The following is an 18,141-nucleotide window of genomic DNA, read 5'->3' as shown; positions in this document are numbered from 1 at the left end:
AACTTCCACCTACCCTCATCAACTTTATCAGTATATCAAAAAGGAGTCTACTTTACTGGCATAAAAGTGTTCAACAATCTGCCACAAAGTATTAAAAACTTGGGCAATGATACTAAAAAGTTTAAATCAGAGTTAAAGAATTATCTACATGCTCATTCCTTCTACTCTTTAGATGAATACTTCAATGTAAATAGAGAATGATGTAAAATTAAGTTATATTAATTTTTAAGCTAAAATTGCCTGTACTTATGTATGTAACCTTTTGACTTGTTCTGTATCCAAAGGTACTAACCTGCTTAGGATTTATAGAATGTAAATAAATTCAGTTCAATTCAATTCAATTCAAATCACAACACAACAATACAGTGTTCAAGGCTAAGTTAGCTTTGCTACATGTTTTCGCTATTCATAGCCGAAATGATAATATACGAGTATATACACATGTAATATGATACTTGTCAAGTATCCATACTTACCATGCAATTGTAGTTCACTAATGTGTAAACATGATGATCGTGTATTTGCTTGATGATGGCTATGAATAGCCAAAACATGTAGCAAAGCTAACTTAACCTTGAATACTGTATTGTTGTGTTGTGACGGACTTAATAAAGAGTTTTATACTTTCTAATAATATTAGGTTTATATCCACACCATTTGTGTCTAGACCTATCATGGTGGTGGGGTCTGAGTGTTCCTGAGACCCTGAGAGCTATGCTGGTGGTAGCATAGCTACTGGTAGAGTCACCCATGCTGGACAGGCCAAGGGGTAGGTGCCAGGCGAAGAGGGATACTTTGGTCCTCCAGGTTGGGGGTTGAGCATGAGGCTAACAACCTCACAAGAAACTAAATTGTTCAGAAACCAGATAATCAGCGCCAGATGGATGGATTGAACGGAAATGGACATCAGCGAAGAAGCTGAGATGGTTGGAGGATGTACATGATGTTCTCTGTAAAATGAAGGGAAAAGGAGCTGAAATGGAGGGGAAGATGAAGAATACAGAAGAATGGAGGCAGATTGTTCAGGAGGCCAAAGCTCACCCTGAGCTGTAGCGCCAAGGGAGGTAGGGAATGGTTTACATCATCGCATTGACACGGGAAAACCGAAATTATTAACAATATTTTGGAACATACACAGTGTGTCCCGGTTCTGTTAGGACTGTGTTCATTAAAAATACAAGATGTGAATTATTTTCAAAATTTCACTCTTTTTATTCAAAATAGTCTCCTTCTGAATCAATACATAGCTGGAATTGATTTAAAAGTTTTTGAAAACAGTCACTGCACTCCTTTTGTGGAATCACATTTAAAACTGCAGTACATTCCCTTTGGATGTCCTGAATGGTGTTGTGACGGTTTCCTTTCGTTGCCAGCTTAACTTTTGGGAACAACCAGAAATCTGCTGGAGCCAAATCTGGTGAATACAAAGGATGATGAAGGACTGTGATCCTTTTCTGGCCAAAAAATTGCGCATGATCTTTGATTTGTGGGGTGGTGCACTGTCATGGAGGAGCAACTAGGAACCTTGCTGTCAATATTAACCTTTAACAGTCGGCATTTAAACCCCCCACGACTGCGCTGCTGCCGGAGTTAAATTGACGTTGCCCTTTTAATATTGTAGACTTTTAGAAAAAACTACATATTTTCCGTTCTGTGCAGCTTAGAAATACGAACTAAAAACCGCCTGAAAGAGAATGAAATTTCCTACAATATACCTATGGCAATTTTTACAAATAAAAATTAACTGTGATTGTTATGTCATGAAATTCAAAATATACTCTCTATTATATGTGTAATGAAATTCCAAGACTTACCCATAATTTTTTCTTCAAACTTGAGACGTCGTTATATCCAAAATACATTGACACTATACACCAAAATGTTTGGTCAGACTGTACACGAGTTTCAACTCGTTGCGTCGTGTAAGTTTACGCTACTATAGATACTGCGTGCGGGAGCGCGGAAAGGCAGAGTTTGCTTCAGCGCGTTGTGAAGGTCACACAGACCTCACTTCTCATACGCTGGTAGACAATCTGGTTCAGTCTCTCGCTTAGCGAACAAACAGGAAGTTATTGTTTCTATCTGGCTGGCCGGACAGTGTTGTCAATGTTCAGTTCCAGACGACTCAATNTCTCGCCCACAAACGATTGAGGACTCCGAGATAATAATCAAAATTCACTGTCTGACTTTCTGGCAGAAATTTCTTGTGAATGATTTCTTTGGAATCAAAGAAAACGGTTAGCAGTGTCTTTACTTGACTCTTTTGCAAGCACACTTTCTTTGGTTTCAGCTGGCTTCTTTGGGCTCAACCACGCTGCACTCTGCTGCTTTGTGAGAGGCTCATATTGAAAACACCATGTCTCGTCACCATTAACAATCAATTTTGTAAATTTTGTATCACTTTGGGCCCACCATGACATGTCTTTGCAGTGTTCCACTCTGGCATGTTTTCATCGCCCGACAGCACGAGTGGTACAAACCGTGCACAGACCTTCCATTTGCCCAAATCCTCGGTCAAAATTTGATGCACAATACTTTTTGTTAATCCCAAAGGATGAGAATTATAGCAGAACGAACTTTGGAGATAGATGAAGAACTGTGTGCTTACTTTATAGACTGGCAGAAGGCATTTGACCGTGTAAATTGGACCAAATTAATGCAGATCCTAAAGGAAACAGGTATCGATTGGGGTGAAAGAAGATTGATTAGTAAATTGTACATGGATCAGAACGTTAGAGTGTGACTGGACAGTGCGGAGACAAGAAGTGTGAAGACTGGAAGAGGAGTTCGACAAGGATGCTGTTTATCACCAATTCTATCAACTTGTACAGCGAATGCCTTACCAAGGAAGCTCTGGATGGGCTTGGAGACTTCAAATTAGGAGGGCAAGTTACTGAAAATGTGAAATATNAAAAAAAACAAAAGTAATGAAACTTTCGAGACAACCAACCCCAGTCACAATAAAGATAGACCAAAAACAGCTGGAGAATGTGAAATGTTTTAAATATTTGGGTAGCTTGTTAACAGATGATGGAAGATGTACTTGTGAAATTAAATCTAGGATTGCCATGTCAAAAGTTGCATTTAGCAAGAAGAAGAATGTTTTTACCAGCAAATTGGACTTAAATTTTAGAAAGAAACTAGTGAAATGCTACATTTGGAGCATGGCTTTGTATGGGGCTGAAACTTGGACACTTAGGGCAGTAGATCAGAAACACCTGGAAAGCTTCGAAATGTGGTGTTGGAGAAGAATGGAGAAGATCAGTTGGACCGATTATGTGAGAAATGAAGAAGTGTTATTTAGAGTCAGTGAGCACAGGAATATTCTACATGAAATAACAAAACGGAAGGCTAACTGGATTGGTCATATCTTACGCAGGAACTATCTTCTAATGAAGGAAAGATAGAGGGGCGGATAGAAGTGACCAGATGACGAGGAAGAAGACGTAAGAAGATGCTGAATGACCTTGGGGACAGAAGATGATATTCTCATTTGAAGGAGAAAGCTATAGATTGCATTAAGTGGAGGAACTGTTTTGGAAGAGATCGGGGACCTGTCGTCTTGACAGATTACTGATGAATGAATGAATTCCCAAAAACTCCTCGATGAGTCTTGCAGAAACACATCTGTCTGATGCGACGCAAGGATTTTGGTCACTTTTTTCACATTTTCTTCAATGTCCTCCCTGCCATCATGAAATATAGCATATCATCGAAACATGTTAAAGCGACTCAAAAAATCACTACCATACACACTTTTCATCATTTTGTATTCTTCTCCGGCTCTTTTGCCTAACTTCAAACAAAATTTGATGTTGGCTCTCTGTTCAACCGCCATTTTCTGACTAGCATCAGAACAGTACTGTTACATGCAAGGCCAGAACACATGATGCAGTGATGCTTGTGCTTTGAAATTACAGACAGCCACAGCTGAAACTTCAAGAATCTTAATGCCACAACTCGCCAACAGATGGCACTGCAGGGCAAAATAAAAAAAATGAGTCCTAACGGATCCTGGACACACAGTGTATTAGAATGTGCGGTTATAGCAAAACTTTAGCAAATAGAACGATAGTTTAAAAAGAAAGGAATATATTTTTGTTAATTGCACTATTTTCTGGGATGTGATGTTATGTGATCTAGTAGACATTTACTGAAGTTTCAGAAGAATGTATTACCTCCATCTTCGGGTCAAAGAGTAAGCCAAGCAAGCAGAGTGCCTGAGTGTGTGTACTCATGGAGCCAAGATTAGTCTAAGGAAAATTTATATACAGTTGCAGGTAAAATTAACCATTAGTGCCTCAATGGATCTTTTACAGTGTGTACTGTGATAGGAGAAGGCAGATTTACAGCACTGAATGTCACAGAAATGAAATAAATTGTTTTTTTAGACTTAAAGAATACCTTGCCTACGTAACAGAAACTGATATAACTAACAATGTTTTCATTTTGACACTGCAATATGCAGTACCAGTACTTTTAAGTACCCTCTGGACACAAAACTACTTTATTTAAGATCTTTAGGACAGTTTTATGTATTTAAGTAGTTAAAGTTGTTCCTGCACTTAATTAATTAACCACTACACCACAAAGATGTATGGGGGAGTGGAAGTATAGCTCCACAATTCTTGACCTTGGCACAAGATGGAGGAGAACTGTCAGCTTCATACCCAGCTGCTTCACGCCCCCCAGAAACAGACCTTGATACCCATTGGACAAGAGGCTAAGTGGGCCCCAGAGCCAGTCTGAACACTGTGAAGAAGAGAAATATCTCTTGCCCCTGCCAGGAATTGAACCTGGACCATCCAGTCCAAAGCCCATCACTATACCAACTCAAAACTCAAACATATGGCTACAAATGCTATCTGATTTAAAATGTCCCTTTTAGAACATTTATAAAGGTAAAAAAGGTAAAGTTGTCTCTGTGCTCAAGGAATTAAGCGCTACGCCATGAAGGCGTATGTGGGAGTGGATGTATATTCTTGATTTTGGCACTAGCTGGAGGTGAGTTGTCAGCTTCTCCCCAGTTGCTTTACTCCTGGTGAAAGAGCCCCTGTTACACATTGGATAGGAAGTTGGGTGGACCCCAGAGCCTGTCTGGACGACGTGGAGAAAATTCTTGACTGTAGCTGAACTCGAACTCTGACCCCTCAGTCGTCCAGCCTGTAGCCAGTCACTATACTGACTACGCTAACCCAGCTCCTTTTAAAACATTAACAGTAATTCCAAATAAAAAATATATTAATTAATTACCATGTAACCATGGACAAGCCTATGCAAACACACAGAGACAACATAACTATAAACGGCCAGCACATATAGCTCTAAAAATAAAATCAGAGAACTAACTTGTCTGCTTCAGGAGTTCGCCTCAACTGCAGACAGAGCTCCAGCAACATCCTGTGATCTCGTACCTCCCGCAACACTTCCATGAGCAGTAGAACACAGCGGCTCATATGGGAGGCAAAACTGCCTGGGCGGTCAATCTCAGATACTGGTATGCGCCATACTCCCTATTCCACACATGAAACGTTACACAAAACTCTATCAGCCAAAACACATAGCTAACAATATGCACAGATTCTGAGGAAACTTATTTTCAGTAGGGTTTAATACATTCATGTGATAGTCACTCTTTGCTGATGACAAAATTATTACATCAGAATCAGTTTACTTATAAAAAACATTAATTTAAATTACATACAACAGCAACAAAATATAACATGGCAATAACAGCTACCAAAATGGATGCAATGATGGATTTTCCAGATATCATCCAACATCTAAGCTCAAAAACACTGTTTTAATAAAAATTTTGACTATAGATAATGTCCAGAAAATTAATAATTGTATTAATATACCATGGTCATGAACATTCTGCTCTTATTTATAAAAATGAAGTCAATAGCAAAAGTTAAACAAGTCAGGAAACATATGCACAGCATGAACATTCTCTCATGTTCACTCTCTTTGGTTTAATTATCTTGAAAAGTGTTAAAAAGTGCATGGGACATAACATATTTTATCTTCATCTACAGCTTCTGCCCAAAACCTTCTGCACTCTAATAAATACTTAGCGAGTTACATGCAAAAATGCATGTAGGCCTTCATACAAGACTGAGAACTGTCTACAGATATGGTACAATGAACAGATGTAATGCTGGTCATGTGGTGAAACAAAGAGAGAAGCAATCTGAAAAGTTCATCTTCATGATAAGGAATGCACTTGTCACTATATTACAGCTGCCTCAAATAACATTATACAGTCTGTCAATGACACAATTTGTGGAGAGTGCAGCATCAGGTGTGGAGCTGGCAGCATGGCTGAAATCATGGAAGAAATTTTACTGATCATTTGGGTTATGCAAAGATGAGTTCCTCACCAGCTAGCAGTCAACCACACAAGTCAAACCAAGGACATTTTCACACAGCTGTTATGATGATTTAATACAGTAGGGGAAACTCTTCTGTCACAGGATGTGATGAAACATGATTTACTGCTTTAAGCAGCAGACATAGCACAGCAACAATCCGTGGAGTGGTACCACCGTGATTCTCCATGGAAGGAGGAATTTAAGACTGTTTCCTCAGCAAGTTAAGTTGTGGTCAGTATTCAGCTGATACAGTGAAAGTGTGCCTATCCATGTCACAGTAATTGCTCTGCACTGGCCCACTTAGTATCACATAACAAGCTTACAAGAAATATGAAATGTTGTCCCTTACATTATATTGTAGCATGCCACCTAAAAGCCAGAATATCTGAGCGGGCATACATTTCTAGACAACAGCATGTTAAAACACATGTCTGGACAAGCTGGAATAGACCAGTGCGCAGTCAGAAAAGCACACCAGAGAAGTCCACTGCTAGACAATGGCTCAGTAGTTATGTTTTCCATACAACAAGGAACAGTGAATGCATTGTTGCATAGGCAGCAACTGTAAACACGTAAACATGACAACGCGTACATTGGCAGATGTCACCACAGGAATGAAAGCCAGAACTACTGCAGTTCCTGCAGCAACAAATAGACCAGCTACAGATACAGTAGCTAACACAGGAAATGAAACCCTTCAAAAAGGTGTCTTCTAGTCCATCTGGCTGTAGAAGAGACTAAACGGAACCTTGGACATGTCACAACACACATACATATACAAGATATAATTTATTGTTAATATATGCTGGAAACAGGGAGAGAACATCATAGCCAGTGAGTATTCTGAAGATGGATATAACAGCACAGAATGAGGAGGAAGTGCCCAAGATCTTCATCTGAGTTGAAATTCATAGTTATTGCAGATAAATATTGGCAGCTCAGGGTCTAGCTGCCACTTGTGTTCTTGTTGTAACCTGCATACAGGACATGAGTGCAGCGCAAAAAGTTATTACTGAGAACTAACTCATAAACACGAATCCGAAGCTCATAAACTTAATGTGTTATTGGTTCTAAACTACGGGTTTGTGGACTGAATGTGCTGGTTGTGGTTATACTGACAGAGTCCATAAAACTTTTAAAAATGTTTTAGAAGTTAAGATTAAAACTGAAGCTCAGGTTATTTTTGTATTTCTTCTTTTGGGAATCTCATTCATTCAAATGACTTGGCTATAATCAGAACTTTTAATTTCACTTAAATTCAATTTACTCATCTCCTGTTTGGCAAATAAGATTCGTTAACATTAATACACTCATGACACCAACAAGCATTAATCCATGGAAAAACACAGATCAGTTCAAATAATATTGTGACCTGGACAGTGCAACGCTCGTTAACCCCCACCCCCGTGACACAACAGGGGATACCGCTGTTGACACAAGGCAACGGGGAATGGTATAAAAAGCTGGCTGAACAGTTATATTGAGAGTGTGTGATTAGGAGTGACATTGTGGATCATGGAGTAACCAGTCAGTTGCAGTCTAGCAGTTGCCGGAATAAGTTGAAGTCCACTGTTATTGAGTGAAANAGGCAACGGGGAATGGTATAAAAAGCTGGCTGAACAGTTATATTGATTTTAAGGACTTTCATTCTGGTCCGTCACACTAANGAATAAGTTGAAGTCCACTGTTATTGAGTGAAAGGAAATGACTACAGGAGAAGTAATTGTGAAACTGCAGATGGCAGTAGTGGTGTAATTGTGAATTGTGTAAATGTAAGAGCAAGTGGAATAAATTCGCTAGATCCAGAATGGCATGAAGTTATTTGTCGTGTGACACATACCCAACACGTGACAATATATTATGGCTTAACTCTTCCAGACCCTAGCACGCAACTGTGCACTGAAGAACAAATGTAAAAGAAGATAAGAAACATCAGGTGATGTGGAAGTAGAGGAGGTGAAGAAACAGGAAGAGATGGAAAGAAGATAGTGATGAAGAGAAAGAAGGAGATAAAGAGACAGCAAAAGAGAAGGAAATGAAATATAGGAAGAATATAGAAGAGGAGGAGGAGGGGATGAAGAATAATGGCGGAAGTGTAGAAGAAAGAGAAAGATGTGGGAAAGGATAACAGAAAGGAGAACAGGGAAAGAAGAAGATATAATGAAGGGGTATGCCTTGGGTATGAAACGATTAAAGGCTAAAATTCTTAGGTATGGTTTGAAAACACCAGCTGCCATGACAAGGGACTTCATCAGTTTGCAAAAGTACAGAGTCACAAGAGCTACTTAATTACCAGATTTAATGACTTACTAAAAGTTTACATCATCCTTTCCACTGAGGAAACAATAATTAAGTGAAATGTGTTGACTCACATTAAAGAAGTTATTGTTCTTCCTCTCAGCAAACAGACCCTGGAAGCTTGCATTGGCAGGCCTTCCTTCCATGGGGAGGCACTTGTAGGTTCCCATAAGGAGGTCCTGACATTTGGATATATTGCGATGGAACTTGGAGTGGAAATAAAAGTGCGTCAGACGATAAAGGGATTTGTAATGTTGGGGGAACCGCAGAACACATTCCTCCAGAGCAACCAGACACTGTCGCACCAGCTCATAATGATCTACAGCAACAGTAAATCATAAATTGAAATATGTACGAGACCCCTATAAGATAATAACAAGAGTGCAAATAATGTATGCTGAGAAATTGTATACAGGATTTGAAAAATAAATATTTAAACTGATTCAGGATGTTGGGGGGGGGGGTAAAAACATCTAATGAATGTGTTTACTTCTGAATTATTCACTATCTGACCTTACACAGGCATCCAGTATTCTGTCACACTTGTAAACATTGATATAAATAATTTTCCGAGAGTAAATTCAATACTGCTGTTACAGTGTCTGGGAATTTTTATGTGATTCAAAATGAGGCTGCTTAAATTGGAGGTTCAGTTTGAGAAAAGGGGCTAAATCATTTGAGCATGGTGCATGTTCCAACTTTGTTACTTGTTCTTCAACCAAACTTCACTTTTCTGAATGTGCTGAATGGGTAGGCAGGCCAGTAAATAACCTGGTTTGTGTATCTCTAAATGTTCCAACTTTGAAGGCAGAATGTCTAATTGTCTACATTAGAAGAATTAATACATAAAAAATCATTCTGTTGATTTCAAGGGCTTGTTTTTCATCCAAAACTTTAATATTCATATTTCTTTGATGCTGCAGACTGTAAAATTATTATGAAGATCTTATTTATTCATATTAAAATGTTATATAAACTATTATGGAAAGAAGCCAACTAAGTTTTCAGTAAAAAACTAAAATAAACATTCAAATAAAAAGAATCAGATTTTCCAGTTGGAGATTTTGGCATTTCATTTCTGGGAAACACCACAAGACTCAGGTTACATCACTAGTCACTATTCCTTCCATAAAGTTTGGTACTTCCAGCAACTTTGCTTTAAGTTCTGACAAAATTCTATTCCTCAGTATTTACTTGCAGCAGTAATTTTTTTCCCACCATTTTGTCACAGATATTTTTCATGTTCAGATAACCGGTAAAAATCAACCTCAAACAGTGCATCAATAAAACACTGCATCCATAACTGCTGAATACCAATGCCCTTTCAACACAAAATTGCTGAATCATACAGACATTCACCAACTCAGCAGTGCTGTCAGCTGGTGCATATAAACATGACTCCATTATCTGTCAGACCTCATATATGGACATTACAGATGGTCTCTGTGGCTTCTATAAATAAGTTACATATAACTGTACACTATTCCCTGAATTCATTCATTTGTGGTAGTTACAATAGCTGTAAAGGTACAGTTTTAAAGAATAACTATAAGAAACAAAAAATGAAGCAGCTATGCAATATGGGAATGATAGTTCTACAGAAAAACATATCTGCAGTAGACTCTTGATTATCCATATGCGAACTAATGATGGGACTTTCAGAACTCTTTATACGAGGGTAATTCTAAAAGTAAGGTCTCCTATGTTTGAAAATATAAAATAAATATTTATTTTCAATTTTGGATACATCAGTTGAATCTTGAACATGTACTCATATCTCTACATAATCGCCATTTCGGTCAATGCATTTTTGTAGGCGCAGTGGCAATTTTTGTATGCCCATGTCATACCAGTTCACCTCCATGCTGTTCAGGAAACTTCGAACCTCAGCTTTCACCTCATCGTCGTTGTTGAAGCGCTTTCCAGACAAATATTCTTTCAACTTTGGAAAGAGATGGTAGTCACTGGGCGCCAAGTCCGGACTATAGGGTGGATGGGTGATGATGTTCCATCCAAACTGTTGCAGTTGAGCGACGGTTTGTTGGGCAGCATGGGGGCGAGCGTTATCGTGGAGAATGCTTATGCCCTTGCTCAACATCCCTCTTCTCCGGTTCTGAATCGCCCGCCTGAGTTTTCTCAGTGTCTCACAATATCTCTCAGCGTTTATTGTGGTCCCAGTTTCCATAAAGTCAACCAACAATACCCCATTTCGATCCCAAAACACAGTTGCCATGACTTTACCAGCAGACTNGACCCATCTTGCGCACACCTTCTGATAATTCAACTTCTCTGTCAAAACCCGATAAATGGTGGTTCGGGAAACCTCGGGAACCGAAATGCAGAGATCATCGAGTGTGATGCGCCTATCCTGACGCATGACTCGCTCAATCTTCGCGACTGTCTTGTCAGAAATTGACGGTCTCCCTGTACTTTTTTCGTCGTGTACTGCAGTACGACCAGATTCAAACTCCCTACACCACTTGCGGACGTTCTTTATGTCGATGCACGACTCGCCATATACTTCCACCAATTGACGATGAATTTCAATTGGTTTAGTCCCTTTTGCGTTCAAAAACCGAATAACAGCGCGAATCTCACACTTCGCGGTTTTAGTAATCGGGAGCTCCATTGCTAACGGCAACCGTGCCAAGACTGAGGGTCCTAGCTACGTGCGTGCATGCTTGGTGGTATTGGGGGGAGTGGGGGAAGCAATGAATGCAACAGGGTTGCCAACGGCCGCACGAAAAATTACCCAGCGCTTTGGAGACCTTACTTTTGGAATCATCTACATATATGGTCTATCTATTCCTGTAATAATTTAAGTGTTGCACATGACACCTGCTTCAATAACAGGTATCAGTGATGTTTCCCAACTGTTTACAGTAGACTGTATATCTTCTTGCCACGTTTCAAATTCATAATTTGTTACACGTATGGTCTTCTGGGTCGTCCACCAATGTTTCAGGGGAATGTTGGTGGGCTTCTATCAAACTACATGGAGTTACAATTTAGAAGAATGTTCTCTTCAGTCACAACTATCAGAACCTCAAGTATAACTCATTCATTTTCTATTTTATTATTTTTTTGCTTTCCATGCCAGCCGACCACTGAAAAAGAATTATTTTCTTCTGCTGCAAAAAGGTATTTGTCTCACTGTTTCATGACCAGTAAGTAATAATGAAGTGATTTTCAGGACTTAATGCAATATCAACAGCGAACATTCCCAGATTTTTCGATCATCTGTTGTTTTAATTACGCAAGATACTTCTCCCCTCTAATACTATGAACAATCAAGAGTTCACTGTAGATTATATTACAGCAAGTATTGGTTTTGCTGTTGCTAATTTCTGTCACATTTAGTTATGCAAGTTCCATCATACAGCGAACATACCATAGTTACCACCGAGTTCATCATCTCCATAATCTTTCTTCCTCCCATCTTCTCGCTTGGCAGGTGAAGGTCCTTGGCTCTTTTTCTTGTCTGTGAGTGCAGTTGATGTAGTTCTCGTGATTGTTTCAGCTGCCTGGTCTGCTTCTTCAGAGTTGGAATCACTGGCATTGTCAGAATCACTGTTTGACGAAGACTTGCTGGAGTCCTCATTGCTAGATGATGAATCGCCTTCAGAATCACTGCTGCTTGAAGTGGAGTTTGCTGTTGAAGTTTCTGTTGTTGTAGTGGTGGTTGTGCTTGTAGTGGTCTCCTGAGAACTGCGTCGATTTATGGGAATTTCCGGTATCATATTTTCCATTTCCTCTGTTTCTGGCTGTTGTTCAGGTAACTTTGGTGTTTCATTCTCCAAGTTCATATTGCTTGCTCCGTGAAGCTCATTTCTTTTAATGTCTTTTCCTCCCTTCTCCTCCTCCTCCTCTTCTGTTTCATCATCTTCTTCTTCTTCCACTTCATCATTATCGTCATCATCATCATCATCACCATCATATTCATCATCACCATCATTGTCATCATCATCATCTTCACATTCATCATCAACATCCCCACCATTTCTGTTATACCTACCACTTTCCATCTTAGTGTTACTTAATTGCGGACACTTATCGCCACTTGCTTCAACTTTCGAACTTCCAACTACATCTCTAACATCACTAGAAGCTTCCAACATTTTCAACTCAGTGATCTGTTCTTCACATTCATCTTTTATTATATTTGCTTTATTCTCACTGTTACTTGTTTGATCCAGTTCATCATCAACTATGACTTCTTCAACAACAATTTCTTCAACAACTTCCATTGCTAAATCAATGTCATCCAAGTTTGCTTCAGTGTATAGCTCATGCACTACTAACTCTTTACAATCAACCATTTCTGTCACTGGCTCTTTCTTAATGACAACAGTCTCAGTGTCTATGCTTAGTGGGTCCACCTGCATATTCACTTCATTTGGAGATTCAAAGGTTTTATGCAATGTGTCATCTAAAATGATTACTTCCACACCATCATCTTTGTTCCTAACTGGGTTCACATTTATGTTGTCTGGTGTCTCTGCTGTGCACAGTGTCTGATTTATCCTACTTTCCCCTTCTACAACTCTAGTAATGAGTCCTTCCATCACATCAATAACATCCTCCATTACACATATATCCTGTGTGGGAAAAGAAAACGAAAAAATTAATTAATTTTTTGCACCATAAGTTGTATTTTTACTTTCTGTTCAGTATACGACCAACTGTTGTAACTGGCTCTTTCAGACTTTCTACACACTGATACTGCACTGATCCCAAGAACAAATAAACCAGACTTGTTTGTTTAGTAGTAAAACAGTAGACTTATTTTGGGAGATGGCGGATGTGAATCTTAACTGGGGCAATGGCTCTACTGACTGAGGGGTTTCATGGTTTTCCTCAGTCCCTCCAGGCAAATGCCAGGTTCTTCCAAACTTTCCCAATTCATTATTCCTCAGTCATTCTACCATTTTATGGTACATAGCCTACTGACAGCATTACCACAGAAAGAAAAAATGGGAACAAAGAAAATAGTAAAATAGTACAAAATGCAAACCATTTGCTGCATGCTGCATGTGTAAAAAATAATTTTGGTGTCATGTGTTTTTTGTAGCAGGGTTTCTTCGAATCATGTTCTGTTCCCAATTGTTATGTGCCTTTTACAATAATGTGCATGTCTCTTACAAACAGTGTGGGATGTTCACCAGCCAAAAGAGCATAAGTAACTGCTGATATTAATAGAATTTTATTTTAGAAAGTCTCACAGTGGTAGTGTGATTAAATAATACACATTAACCATCACAGAGTCATGAAACACATTACACTGCATTACACACAACTGAGGACTGACTGACTAATTTCATTAACAAACTGCACTGAACTGAACAGTGGAAAACTCACTGATTTCTACTCCAGTCATCTATGGTGCTCAACTGAATTGCACAGACGACTGACAGCTGACTAACTTGTTACAGTTCTTTTCTATAGGCATATCACTTACATTGAAATTTCTAGAATCTTCACAGTGAACCTTGGTCTTTGTCATCTGCTGAGCAGCTTCCTCAACATTCAAGTAGGAGGGGGGGGTCAATATTTTTACAGAATGAAAGGTGTGCAAGACGGGTGACATGGTCCCATTATGTTTCCATCTCACAGCACTATGATTCCAGTCTCATTCCACACTCATCTATCATCCAGGCCTGGTACACACAGACCCATTAACGGCCAATGCACCAAGTGGACTCAGTCTCACCCCACCCCATGTAATAAAACAGGTAAAAAAAAATCTGAAATTTTGTTATTGTAGAATTTCTTAAGAAAACTGTATATAGATCTAGTGCAACCAGCCTTAGGTACACCAATTCCTTCCTAACAGTCCAGCACCAAGTACCACATTAGTTAAAAAAAGGTAAAGTTGTCCCCATGCTTAACTAAGTAAGCACTATGCCATGAAGACATACAGGGAAGTGGATGTATAGAGCCATACTTTCTTGACCTGGGCACTCGTTGGACGTGAGCGGTAAGTTTCACGCTCCAGCCACTTTACCCCCGGGGAAGAGCCCCCCGGTACCGGTCTGGATAACATGGAGAAGTGAAAATTCTTGACCCTGCCGGGACTCAATTTCAAATCTCAGTCATCCAGTCTGTAGCCAGTCACTATACCGACTATGCTATATTGGCTCCTATCACATGTTAGCAGCAAACTAAAGGCCAAGACACAAGCCTGGATGGCTCAGCCAGTACAGCAACAGCCAGGATTCAATTTTTGGCAGGGGCAAGAAATTTGTCCCTTCTTCCTGTGGCCCAGACTAGCTCTGCAGCCCACCCAGACTCCTATCCAGTGGGTACCTGGAGCTCTTTCTCTAGCAGTAAAGCAGCCAGGGCATGAACCTGATAACTCACCTCCATCTAGTGCTGAGACTAAGAATGGTCGAGCCATACTTCTACCTTCCATATGTCTTTACAGTAACAACTTTACCTTTGCAGGCCAAGAGAAGAAGAGAATCTCCAGCAACCCTCAGAACTGGGAAGATCTCTTGAGACAAAGAAGCTAAGAGTATTTCTGAGTGCAATGTCAAGTACAATTTCCCTCAGACCTTCTATAAACATCCTGAAATTATAATAGAAAAGACACACTTTCACCACTACAGACAGTAACACTGTTGAAGAATGCTGTCTTCTATAATGTGGCCCTGTGTAGATACTGTGTAAATCAACGTTTTGGAGGAACGTATCATCTCCATCTTCAGGGTACAAAAAATCTGCAAGCAAGGAACCAGCATGAGCAGGTGGCTGCAGACTGAGTGACCAGTAGAAAACACCCAGTTATATAGGAACAGCAAGGGAGGGAGAGTAGTAGGTCACATGGAAAATCAACAGAGAGTAGAGGGGAAGGGTCTGTGGAGATGGGCCAGCAAGTAGCAGGGCAGAGCCGGTATAGCATCATGTCGGGGAGGGGGGGAAGGCAGGGTTACTGGGAGCATTGACCCAATAGCCTCAGGGCTAAGCTGCCGACGGTACATTGACCTGTGTAGCCTCAAATCTTACATAGTAACACTGTTGTTCTACTGCTGCATCTGACCTTAGCTGATCTCTCTTCCTTTGAGTCTTCAAAGTTTCAATATAGTTTACTAGCTTACATCACAATTCTTCATATATCTTCAACTGAGGGTCGGTTTTGGGCTGTCACCCATAAATGATGCTTTATCCATCAGCTTCCTGCACAGAACAGCATGTACTCAAGTAGCCTACAAGATGAAACTGACAACTTGACAATGGAGGTCAAGAGCCTTTCAAACATCAACACTGTCAGCATCCACAGTACAGAGCATATGTGGCTGGAAATACTGATGAACTGGAAAGTGTTTTGAGAGGATCAAGATTTTAGCCTGGCAGCCTAAAATAACTTGGGGGGGCACAAAAAACCCCAGTAAGAACAGCCATTGTCCCAGCCATGATTTGAACCAAACATCTCCCAAATACAAGTCTACAATGTTACTGCCAGAACAACCTACTCAGTGTTGTCACAATGCTTCTTAGCTAACACTCAACTGCACATTTCTGAGGAAGTTACACTGATGCATTCTTAACTGCCCATTAACACCTGTCACTTTATCAGTCTACTTAATATTTTACATTTTATAATATTCTGACCAAAGGCAAATCCAGACGCGCTTTCTTCATAAATGGGACATCTTCAATCACACAATCTATGGACTCAATCAGTTGTCTTTTTTTTTGCTCTTCGTCACTCTCAGTTTTTCTGAAATAGAAAAATACCCAAAGTTATAAATCTTTTTAAGAATCTGACATGGACAGAATGAAGAAGTCAGAGTAGTATAAATAAAATTGATTGGCACATGTCAGAAGGATGAAAGACGTCAGACACCTAAAACAACTTCTTCACTGTGCACCTGGGGGAAGACTATACCTTGGAGAAACTTTAAGTGGACTACAAGACACAAAATAATGAGGCTTTTAATGTCCTAACTTCATGATCAGAAGAAGAAGCAGGAGGGGGGGGGGAGGATGAAACATAAACATAGACAACAATAAAACACTTGCATACATGGAACTTAGTCTTACATAAAAACCTATCCAGTTCTACAAAAATAAAATAAAAACCACATGGAATCCCCTTAAAAATAACAGATTTCAAACATACATGAAACAATGAAAAAATGTGTCGGCAGGTATAAAAAAATTTTCAGTTTCAAGATAGGAATGAGTGTGTGTCCCTCACTGCTGCACGAGCCCCTGATGGCAGACTAGCGGTGCAATAAAACTGAAGGAAAGACATGATTAATATACGGATACAACTCTTCGTGTTTGAAATCCTCACTAGTGTGAATACTGATACAACAAGAACAAGCAAATGCACCTTTAGAGGTGGCACTATGAGTATGAGTAGGAGGGGGTGAGCCATAGAAACTGGCTCTTGCACTGCGACCTTCAATGATCTACTGTGCTTCCCCTTTGGAGTAACACTTTATTAATCCTACACTTTGAATGAAATGTAGGACTTTGTTTATGGGGGCATCATAAAAGTCACTTGGTTCCATGAAGAATTGACCCAGGTGGCGATATCTTAAGTAAGCTATAGCCTCACAGTCACATAAGATGTGTGTGGCTGATTCATCTTCTTGTAGCACCTTTCACAGGTTGGGTCATCTGTCAGTCCCAGTTTGAAAAGGTGCCCTTTTAGGTGGCAGTGTCCAGTAAGTAATCCTACCACCCATCTTAGTTGATCTCTGTTTAATTTTAACAGGTCCCTCCTTCTTTTGGGAGAGGGTCCTGATATGTCATTTTGCCTGTGTGAGCCCAGTTGTGGATTCCCAGTGATTATTTGTGATGTCTGTTAGCCCAGTCCCTGATCGCTTTCTTGGCAACTCCAATTCAGGTACTGTGAACGGCTGTTTAGATCCTGTTCTTGCCAGCTTATCTGCGGTTTCATTCCCAGCAATACTCTCCTACTGAGACGCCACAAGCTGGTTCAGGTCCTATGAATGGCTGTTCAGATCCTGATCTTGCCAGTTGATCTGCGGTTTCATTCCCAGCAATACTCTACTACTGAGATGCTGCAAGCTGGTTCAGGTCCTACGAAACGGCTGTTCAGATCCTGTTCTTGCCAGCTGATCTGCAGTTTCATTCTCAGCAATACTCTCCTACTGAGATGCCACAAGGTGGTTCAGGTCCTATGAATGGCTGTTCAGATCCTGTTCTTGCCAGCTGATCTGCGGTTTCATTCCCAACAACACCCTCATGGCCTGGCACCCATATCAGTTGTACTCTTATTATGTCTGGCCAGTTGTGTGAGGGATTGGTGGCAGTCCCAGACCAATTCTAAAGTGATTTGGTGTGTACCAAGTGCTTTGATTGCAGCTTAGAGGTGGCACTAAAGGGTGTGTTTTATTTATGAATACCTGTCTCATGTCTAGATACTTACAGTGTGGCACAAATCAAGTTAAATTCAACTAGACTACAGGGCAACCACTAGAGCTTGGGAAATGGC

The 18,141-nt window shown here is 40.0% G+C and overlaps 1 protein-coding gene across 1 annotated transcript in view; it reads right to left on the bottom strand.

The window, feature by feature from the left end:
* The window catches only part of LOC111865795 (calcineurin-binding protein cabin-1), a 103,119-nt gene that overhangs the window by 11,034 nt on the left and 73,944 nt on the right, over positions 1–18,141 (bottom strand). The window contains exons 26-29 of the mRNA XM_023854089.1: positions 16,284–16,392; positions 12,064–13,270; positions 8,747–8,991; positions 5,350–5,513 (exon numbers count right to left, since the gene is read on the bottom strand). Coding sequence (XP_023709857.1) covers positions 5,350–5,513; positions 8,747–8,991; positions 12,064–13,270; positions 16,284–16,392 — 1,725 coding nt within the window. The remainder of the gene's footprint in view (positions 1–5,349; positions 5,514–8,746; positions 8,992–12,063; positions 13,271–16,283; positions 16,393–18,141) is intronic.

Source organism: Cryptotermes secundus, unplaced genomic scaffold (genome assembly GCF_002891405.2).
Source record: "Cryptotermes secundus unplaced genomic scaffold, Csec_1.0 scaffold757, whole genome shotgun sequence".
NCBI classification, from domain to species: domain Eukaryota; kingdom Metazoa; phylum Arthropoda; class Insecta; order Blattodea; family Kalotermitidae; genus Cryptotermes; species Cryptotermes secundus.
The sequence above is the reverse complement of the archived record's forward strand: the minus strand, read 5'-3'. Positions and strand labels throughout refer to the sequence as shown.